General features: G+C 41.9%; 1 protein-coding gene across 2 annotated transcripts; it reads left to right on the top strand.

Moving 5' to 3' along the window:
• The first annotated feature begins 2,172 nt into the window (after window positions 1-2,172).
• FKBP11 (FKBP prolyl isomerase 11) lies at window positions 2,173-9,157 on the top strand. Of its 2 annotated transcripts, XM_087886855.1 has the most exons (7): window positions 2,242-2,397; window positions 2,877-2,942; window positions 4,912-5,056; window positions 5,548-5,635; window positions 6,731-6,764; window positions 8,418-8,488; window positions 8,919-9,157. In XM_087886855.1, exons 5-7 carry the CDS (start codon window positions 6,754-6,756, stop codon window positions 9,134-9,136), a joined length of 300 nt encoding a protein of 99 aa, XP_087742981.1. In that variant the 5' UTR covers window positions 2,242-2,397; window positions 2,877-2,942; window positions 4,912-5,056; window positions 5,548-5,635; window positions 6,731-6,753; the 3' UTR covers window positions 9,137-9,157. The 2 variants fall into 2 exon arrangements, with proteins under 2 accessions (XP_034268206.2, XP_087742981.1); XM_034412315.3 differs by lacking the exon at window positions 4,912-5,056 and having other exon boundaries at window positions 2,173-2,397.
• Window positions 9,158-10,033: the final 876 nt, after the last annotated feature.

Genomic DNA, 10,033 nt, shown 5'->3' with positions numbered 1-10,033 from the left:
ATAGTAAAATTCAATGTTCTAAATTTAACCGGACCTTTAATTCATTTGTAGCTTATTTAGATCAAAATCATATGCTTTTTTTGTTGTTTATTTCAAATTCTTTAAGTTCTTAAACTAGTAATTCATTTTCTAAACTAAACTACTTGGAGACTCTTCAAACTTGTTGTTCCAAACAAGCTTTAAGATGGTTAATAAACAAATTCTGAAAGTCATTAGAATGTGAAGCTTACAAACTTTAGTGTCTCTTTAAAGGCTCTGCCACCATTGCAGGCAAAATAGCTAATCCCTTCATCTCCTACTGCTCAAATCCATGGAAGGCCACTGTTCCATGGCCTCTTCACAAGCTGCAACCATCTAAAGCATACAAGGGCAATCTCTTGTCTTCTCCTTATTCTACTCACCAGTTCTTCAGTCTTTGATGCAGTTCTCATTTCTGCTTTTGCAGAGACATTTGTAACACAAGTCTTCAACTAGTGTTATAAATAAGAAAAATACTAGATTGCTACAGAAAATCAATTACCACCACCACCCCATTGTCATAAAGCAATAGAACAATCTATTTGAGCCAAAGGTTTGAGCAGTTGTGTGGCTAGATAAAGGTATTCTGCAGCCTGAAATGTAAAAGAAGAGTTATCATCCCTTAAACTTAAAAAATAATGAATATAAAATTTATCTGCAGGATATTTCTGGTTTACTATTTACTTAAAGAACAGGTGGCCACATGATCTGGGAGTCTCATTCTGCTAATTCCTTCAGCCAAAATTGTTCTGTGAAATCTAAGAATCAAACTTTTGGATTTTAGTTTATTTTACAGCAGATGATTTTTTTTGTTTTTCACCTTGCTGGGGGAGAACTCCCAATTTTTTCACACCACTTTGAGTCATAACACACATTTCTTTCACATATTACCAAGTTTCTCTTCAGATTACATAAATTTTTCATCTTTTATTAAAGATTCCATGGAGAGGAACATCTGAGTTTATAACTACACACACCTATGCACACACAAATTTGTATCCCACCTTTATTATTTTTTACAAATAACTCAAGGTGGTCACAGCTTGGGTGGGATGATGATGATGTCAAAAACATGAAACAAAAGCTTTTTTTTTGGAAGTGAATTGGGGGTGTAATATAAAAAGCGTAATTTTATTTTATACAGAATTGTAATTTATATAAACTAAAAAAGACTCCTTATCCATGTTAGAACATACATTATATTTCAGGATGTTTCCTACCTCAAAACAGCATATGTTATTCATGTACTTATGCCCTGGTCACTTCTCAAATTGATTACTGTAATGTGCTCTACATGAGGCTGCCCTTGAAGAGTATCCAAAAGTTCAACTGGTGCAAAACACAGTACAGGTAGTCCTTAATTTACAACCACAATTGAACCTCAAATTTATGTTGCTAAGTGAAACATTTGTTAAGTGAATTTTGCCCCATTTTACAATTTTTCTTGCCACAGTATATGTATATGTATATGTATATGTATATGTATATGTATATGTATATGTATATACATACACACCAGTGGTGGGTTTCCAAAAATTTTACTACGGGTTCTGTGGGTGTGGTTTGGTGGGCATGGCAGGGGAAGGATACTGTAAAATCTCCATTCCTACCCCACTCCAGGGGAAGGTTACTGCAAAATCCCCATTTCCTCCAGATCTGCTGGGACTTGGTAGGCAGAGAATAGATGGGGGCGGGGCCAGTCAGAATTTTTACTACTGGTTCTCCGAACTACTCAAAATTTCTGCTACCGGTTCTCCAGAACTGATCAGAACCTGCTGCAACCCACCTCTAATACACACCATTTTCGTTGTATACCTGATGTACAATCAATGACAATAAAGGCTATTATTATTATTATTATTTATGCAAGTTACCAAGCACAACTTTTCATTCACTTTCTAAGAGATGGCTCTTCTCTCATGAGGCCCACGACTATCCCCCATGTTAAATCACGGTTTAATCCACCCCATTTTCAGGATTCACGGGTACTATCGATGAGTCGCGAAAGGAAAGGGCCGATCGCTGCATCGGACTATTTCTCGGATGGAGGTAGGGCGCAAAGCCCCCGTCTCCCATCTCGCTCCCGTTTGCTAGGAGAGCCCCACTTGCTCTCTCTCTCTCGCTCTCTCCTCCCTCTGGGGCGGGGAAGTGGGCAGCAAGGGGCGGCGCCAGGAGGCACCCTTAGCCTTGAGGTATAAGCCCTGTGGTAGTTGCTCGTTCTTTCTTTTGCCCACCCCTCCGTCTCCCCTCGCTATGTTACTTCGGCTCCGTGTCAGCCTCTCCCTCCTCCTCCTCCTCCTCCTGAGCTGTGGGACGAGAGGCCAGGAGCAGGAGAGCAAAAGCGAAACTCCGCTCCAGACGCTGCAGATTGAAACCCTGGTAAGTGTGCGCGCGGGGCACGTCTGGCTCGGAAAGCACCGACCGACACCGTTCGGTTCCCGCTGCTGCTGTTGCTGCTGCTCCGCTACTTGCGGGGAGGAGCCGGCACGCCTCGGGGAGGACTGGGGGGGGGGGTGCCTCCGTCCGGCTGTTTAAATGACAGCTGGAGGCGAGAGGATGCCTATCCCCAGCAGCGGGGTCGAGGCGCTTCCCTCACGTGCGAATGCTTCGCCTGGCGGGCGAATTGGGGAGGGCAAAAAAAAAGAAAGAATAACTCTCCCGGGACACGGAGACGTGCGCGCGCGCCTCTCCAGGATGAAAGCTGCGGTCTCCCCCCGCGAAGGCTTAACGCGCATTTCACTCAACCGAGGAGACACAGAGAGGAGGGGGGGGGGTGGTTGAGCAGCTGGCCGCCCCCACCCCCATCTTCTCCGCGTCTCTCGCTTTTTTTTTTTTTTTTTCTTTTCCCCTTTCCACAGGTGGCGTCCCCTGAAGGCTGCACGGAGCGCTCGACGACAGGCGACACTCTGGCCATCCACTACACAGTGAGTAAAGCGAGGCGGGCGGGGGGGGGTTAAAGCAAAGCCGCACGAACACGTCAGCACAGTCTCCTCCAGTTGTGGGGGGTAAAGGGCGGGGGGTTTCCCCTACGGGTGGGCGGAGTTTGCGAAGGCTCCACCTTCTTCTTTCAGAAACACAAATCGAGATGGAGGAGGAAGTCTCGAAAATCTACTGTAGAGACTTTCAGAGGTCTTCAAACTTGGCCGCTTTAAGACTTGTGGACTTCAACTTCCAGAATTCTCCAGCCAGCAATGCTGGCTGGAGAATTCTGGGAGTTGAAGTCCACAAGTCTTAAAGCGGCCAAGTTTGAAGACCTCTGCGTAGAGTTTCCTGTGGGATGCCCAGCGCCGGCTGGGAGGAGTTGGGCGGTTTTAAGAGAGAGCGTCCTTCCAATTGCGTTGCGTTGGGGGAGAGGCAGAGGCGGAGGGAGGCTTAGTTCGTCACCCGCTTAAACCGCACGTGCCCTCTGGAAGTTTTGGAAGGCTTTATTATGCCCAACGCGTAGGGGCCAAAGTGTGTGAGAATCCTATTCCGTAGGTTTCTATATTGCTTTACCCCCGCAAAATAGAAGGGATGGGGATGTATGGTCCCCCAATTTATGTGTGACACCTGTCACCATCTCTGATTATTGGGTTTATATTGGCTCCGGGTCCCCATTAGAGGAAGTGGGCTCTTCTTCACTGGGTGTGTTCAGTGGAGGTAGAGAGCCATTTAACTACCGGAGATCCTCAACTTACTACAGTTTGTTTAGTGACCGTTCCAATTTACAACAGCACTGAAAAAAAAGTGACTTTATATGTCCAGTTTTCACATGACCATTGTAGCAGCCCCATGGTCATGTGATCAAAATCCAGACGCTTGGCAATTGACTCACATTTATGACCGTTGCAGTGTCCCGGGGTCACATGATCCTCTTTTGCGACTTTCTGACAAGCAAAGTTAATGAGGGGAGCCAGATTCACTTAATAGTTTGATTAATTTAACGACAGTGATTCACTTAAGAGCTGTGGCAAGACCAGTTGTAAAATGGGGCAAACTCACTTAACAAATGTTTCACTTAGCAACAGAAAGTTTGGCCTCGATTGTGGTCGTAAGTCAAGGACTACCTGTAGAGGGTTTGAATTTGAACAACCTGGCTCTCTCTGCTAGGAAATGGAGATGAGCACTGCCCCCTAGAGTCAGACATGACTGGACAGGGGAAACCTTTACTGTTTGTAGTAACATCTGATAGGCCAATGCTTTTCAAAGTCATTCCTTCGCAGCCTAACTCACCTCACAGGGTTGTTGTGGGAAATACAGTAGGAAGAGTATTGGTATGTTTGCCTCTTGAGTGGAAAAAAAGGGGCAGGATAAAAATCTTAAAAAAAAAAAAAAAAGACAACTAAGATTTTCAGCTCCCAGAATTCCCCAATAGAATGCACCTGGGATTTGAAGTCCACACATCTTAAAGTTGCCAAGTTTGAAAAGCACTGGGCTGTAGGCTTCTCAGCTCTCCTACATGCAGTGTGGATAATCCTGTGTCTCCAAATGTTTTAGCCAAGGTTGATGGAAGTGGCTGCCGGGATGGGATGATGTGAGTTGTGGTGTCTATACTACTAATGCAAAAGAGCTATGCCAGTTAAAGGCGCAGAGGAGGTGTAAAGCAGGCAAATGGATGAAAAGATTAAAAATAGGAAAGGCTCTGCTCTGGGAAGGCAGGAAACCCATCCTGTCGGAGTCCAGTAGCACAGGCCTTGCCCACATCTTTTTATTATGTAAAGAGACCTGGTAACCTTTAGTTTAAATTGCTGTAATTCTTTATGAGTGGAGATATTTGAAGCTAATGTGGAAACTTGGTTAGTACAAACTAATTACTTAGTAGACTTTAGCCACAACTAGTCAGAGTATATTGTGCATCCTTGGACTTGGCTTTATTTTGAAGCAATTTATTTTTTTTTATCACTTGTTACCTAGAGCTCTACAGAGTAAGAGTTGAAATCATCTTCAGATACTTTATCCTAACAGGAAAATGGCCAGTTCACTCCTCTGGGGCCTCCTATCTTTGTGCCCCGAGCCAAACTGAGATAGTGATCCAAGTATCAGTATGTAAAACAAAAAGGTAATTTTTGCTCAGAACAGCATCATAACCAGCTCTTAGTATGTCTAATCATCTTCTGGACGAAAGGAGCATGATTTATTTCAGTGGGAATTAGCCATTCATAAATTGATTACATACTGTAACTTTGAATATGAATAAAAATAACTATTCTGAATTACCTTGCTATTACAGTAGTTGCAGGAAATGCTGTCATGAAAAAGACATCCTTGTGACTAAAGGGGAAAAATGGCTTCTCCTAAAATGGTACCCCATGCTTGCATACATTATTTTTGTTTTGAAGTATAATAGAAAATTAAATTGACATACATGAAGTTGCTGTCCATACTTTTTCCTCATGGGACATAATGATATTTCATTTCTTGCAAAGTTACAGGTTTCAGCACTTTCTTTTAATTTAAAACAAAACAATTTTGGATAGGGCAATTGCTAATTGTCATTTGATGTTATAAATATGCACACGTACCCTCAATTTAAGGATTTTTTTTTAATAGAGTATTCTTGAAGATGGCCGCATTATTGATACCTCACTTTCCCGTGATCCATTGCAAGTGGAATTGGGCAAAAGACAAGTCATCCCAGGTAGACCTCCATTCTTTATCATAAGATGCTCAGTTTAGCTGAGGAACACACCAAAGAAAGCAGTAGGGAGGGGAAAAAATCTGCGTCCACAAACAAGTGGTGCACTCAGTTGACTTTTGGAGATGGGATTAGCCCAAATTCTCTTGTCTGTGCAGATATGCTCCTTCCCTTGAGCACACTCATGATGGCAGTATGAAGCTGCATGGTGAAGTGGAGAGAGGGAGACGACTATATCTCTGTTGCTTCCAACCCTTTTAAATATTGTTCAGGCTGCTTTTGGACACGGGGTTAACGCTCTTTTGGAATATCAAAAGGAATGGAGCCTGATTGTAGCTTAAAAGTCTTCCATTGAACGGTATCCATGCAAAATACCTGTACTAAAGCAGAGCAAGATTTGACAAATGGCTAAATTTGCTGGGCTAGCCAGCAGGCAAAACTCATCTCCTCCCAATTCCATCCAAATGTTATGCTAATAATGGATGTTTTCCTGATGACTGCTGATGTTTGGTAGGAAAGACCTGGAAACAAAGCCAAGGGTATCCACCAATTCTTTTTCCTTAAACTGTTCTGTATGGCTTGAGTTAGGACAGCAGCATTTGCTTGTGGCAGGATAGAGGCTGATGAGTTAGCACACATTTCACTGGTATCTTTTTATGCTACCTCAAGGATTGATGGAAACCACTGGGCTGTGAAGAAGACCCAAACTCAACATACTTCCAACTGTAGAAGGATAGATTTTAGTTGAAGATTAGAAGAAATCTTTACTGGTAAAAGCATTAGATCCTGCAACCTAGTATAGTGCTTTCTTTTAGAAGACTTCCAGCACAAGCTAACTACAGTAATCATCTGTGGGATTGTGTAAGATTGTGATTGGCATGTTCTATTATATATGCCATTCTTTTTGTCCTAGGCTCCCAACTTTTTTTCCTGCCTGTTTATTATTATTATTTGATAGATTAATCTCAACCTGTGTTCTGGCAACCAGACAGAGATTTATCATTTTAATATGAAGAGCTCCTTTTATAGAAATCTGAATGTTCTAGGGGAAAAAAACAGAAAGGCTTCTAATTAAGTTCTTTTTTCCTCCCAATTCAGGTTTAGAACAGGGTCTGCTGAATATGTGTGTTGGGTAAGTAACTCCCAATAAGTAACTGGAAATCTTCATAGATAGTTGCTATACTCAGGTCAAGCCTGTGGCCTTCCTTGATTTGAATTTTGTTCATTCTCTGTGAAAAGGCAAAGTGGGCTGCACTTTCCAAGCAACACAAAAAGTACTGTCTGCATTCAGATATATTTTTCTTATTTGCTTGTTCAGACAGTGGAAAAACTCTGGCCCTTTAAATATAATGCTGCAGTTGCCAGCATTCCTTACTAGAGACTGTATTGCTAGAAGTTATGGGACATGGAATTGAACATCTGAAAAACAATATAGTTCCCATCCTTGTGATTATACAGAGATGGGCATCAAAGAGGAGCTGCTGCTAAAAGGGCAGTGATCAATAGAGAAGGGAAAGAGGCTGAAAAAGTGTTTGCAAGAACAATCATAATAAAATAAAGATTGTACCAAGAGTAATAGGCACTTTCAGTGCCATCCCAAACCCTCTGGACTGCCACTTGAATACCATCAGCATTGACAAAATCACCATCAGTCAATTGCAGAAAGCAGCTATACTTGGAGCAGCTTACATCTTGCAACAGTGCCTTTAACAAACAGCAGTTGCCTATCCCAAGTCCTTGGGAAAGACTCAGTGGGTGGATAAAAATGCCAAATCCAGTCTAAACATCTGACAGCTGTATGTATGATCAACCACAATATTTTAACCGCATGCTGCCCAACTCTCAACAACTCTGGATTGCTCACATTTATTAAACAAATTACAAGAAAATCAGTAAGAAAGTAAATGAAGTACAATGAAGTAAAGGATTTCATTTGCCAAAGATAAAGATTTGAGGGTCAACAGGGGCTGCCTTCAAGTCAATCTTGACTCTTGGTGATTGCCTGGACAAAGTCCTGCAATTTTCTTGGTAAGATTTCAAAAGTGGTTTGGCATTGCCCCAGGGGTGGGTTCTACTTACTTTTACTCTACCGGTTTACAACGGGACCGCACACATGCCCTTGCACATGCGTACATCATACCTTATGACGTCCGGGCGGGTGGGCAGAGCCTCCCGCCACTTTTACTACCGGTTCTCAAGAACCAGACAGAACCGAGAGCAACCCACCACTGCATTGCCACCTTTCTAGAACTGAGAGGGAGGGGCTGGCCTAAATTGGCTTTGTGCCTAAAGTGGGACTACAATTCAGAATCTCCTCCCAGTTTCTAGCCTGATGCTTGAAGATTAAGATTATGGAATATGTGCAGAGGAAAACGAAACAATGTTATGAGGCTTGGAGAACAAAATGTAATTGAAAAAAATCTCATTTTGTTTTTTTCACACCTTAATGCAAGCTCTCACCAATTCATTCTGTTCCCATCTTAACATTCAAAAGTGCTCTAGGCCTTAATTTCAAGAATTTAATTTCAGAAATTGTGTTCCAGTTATGTAAATGTCACTCCACGCATGAAAACAGGCAATCTGGTCAGAAAAACTGGTCCAACATGTCTGCTCAGTATTTACCAGGACTGCCCCTCCCCTCAAGGACATAGCTTGTTTTGCTGAAGGCTGCAATGCTTATTCTATCTTAGAGGTGATCAGTTGGCAAAATCCCACTGAAACCAAGAACCTTGTGCACCTGTATCTTATCAGTACCCACCTGGCTTTTACTCATTTTTTCTGGCAGGGAGAAACGAAGAGTCATTATCCCTCCTCACCTGGCATATGGCAAGCGTGGTTCCCCCCCAGCTATACCAGGTAGGATTCAGTTACCAGCAATTATTTAATGACCAGTCAGTCTACTAGGGCAGGAGGTAGCCAGATATTTAGTACTGTATGGACAAGGATGTCCAGTCCTGTGGCTTTGTAATGTTGATTGCACATGCTATCTCTAACTGGGCCAGGAAAGAGATACTGGAAAGGAATTGACTGGGGGTATTTAGGAAGTAATATTGTAAAGCCACATCTGTGCTGCAGTTTTTATTTTGTAAACCAAGGGAGGACTTAAGAAAAAAGTGTTATAAAACTCTGGTGAAGAGGAAATGCACAAAAGGATAGCTTAGGAGTATCACTGCATGCAAATATATAAACTCAAAAATAATACTTCTAGGTTTAGTTTGCCTTGTGGAATGTGGTATTATGTATAATCTCTTAGGATCTTCTAAGAGACAGATTTTGTCTCTTCCAGCTGATGCTGTTCTGCAATTTGAAGTTGAATTAATCCAGCTCTCCAGAGCCAATTACTGGCAGAAGCTTTTCAACGATATACTCCCCTTGCTGAGCATTGGGCTTGTCCCAGCCCTGCTGGGACTGATTGGCTACTATCTCTACAAGAAAGCCCAGATGCCCCGAATATCTAAGAAGAAACTCAAGGAAGAAAAGAAAAACAAGGCCAAAAAGAAATAAAGTTCTTCTTCTCTTTTTCAACTTTGTTTCCCAGTGGAATGTGTGTGTAGGGGTGGTGGTGCTCACACTGTTTTCCACACATAGTATCTAAACAACTTAATTAGACATAACGCTTGCACAAAAGGCCAAGGATGGGGAATCAGTTCCCATCATTGCACAAACTTCATTGTATTGCCCTTTAGATGTGAGATCACAACTACTTCCAGTAGCCAATGAGCTTCTAAGAAGACTCTGGATTCATGAAGGCTGATCTAATAGTTTGCACAAAATTTAATCATGTAAGTGGCACAGAAGAGTGATTTTGAGTGTTTTTTACATACTTGACTTAAACATATTAATTCAAGAAATAGTCACTGTGGGTTCTATATAGGGCATATATTAATCATATGCCTTTATAGTATATATTTTACTTAAACATTCATACTAAAGATAGCTAAAAATAGGAGAATGCTTTACAATTCCTCAGTTACATTTAATAAGTGCCTGAGAATGATAGGAATTTGTCCAATGGACTTAAATGGTACCAGGTAGCCTAACCCCAATTACAGTCCAAACTTACACTGCTCTAATGGCCATTCCTTCTCCCAAGAAATCATGAGAATCTATAAGAATAGTAAGAGATTAATACTACTGCCCTGTAGCTGAACAACTACATCAATTACATTGGTATAAATCAAGTATAAGCTTGTAAGATAGACAAGACCTTAGAATAAAGATCATCTTAGCGGCTCACAAGCTGTGTGTTCTGGTTGTGAAGGTGTCAAAATAATGTCCTTGTTGGGTTTTCTTTAGTAGCTTAGAGTTTCCATCCAAGGAGCCTACTTTCCACCTTCTGTTTAAAAAGGGGAATTTTAAACATAGTGTATAACAGTATAACAGAGGCAAAAGAGGGTATGG

The sequence above is a fragment of the Pantherophis guttatus genome, chromosome 2 (genome assembly GCF_059756535.1).
Source record: "Pantherophis guttatus breed Tessera chromosome 2, ASM5975653v1, whole genome shotgun sequence".
Lineage (NCBI taxonomy): Eukaryota > Metazoa > Chordata > Lepidosauria > Squamata > Colubridae > Pantherophis > Pantherophis guttatus.
Note: the sequence above shows the minus strand (reverse complement) of the source record. Positions and strands in the feature narration are given on the sequence as shown.

Bases quoted from the DNA above. Each gene is read 5' to 3' on its own strand.
- FKBP11 (XM_034412315.3), top strand. From the start codon at position 2,272: ATGTTACTTCGGCTCCGTGTCAGCCTCTCCCTCCTCCTCCTCCTCCTC. The intron at 2,398-2,876 runs GTAAGTGTGCGC...CCCTTTCCACAG, and splicing joins CGCTGCAGATTGAAACCCTG to GTGGCGTCCCCTGAAGGCTG. The intron at 5,636-6,730 runs GTAGACCTCCAT...CTCCCAATTCAG, and splicing joins CAAAAGACAAGTCATCCCAG to GTTTAGAACAGGGTCTGCTG.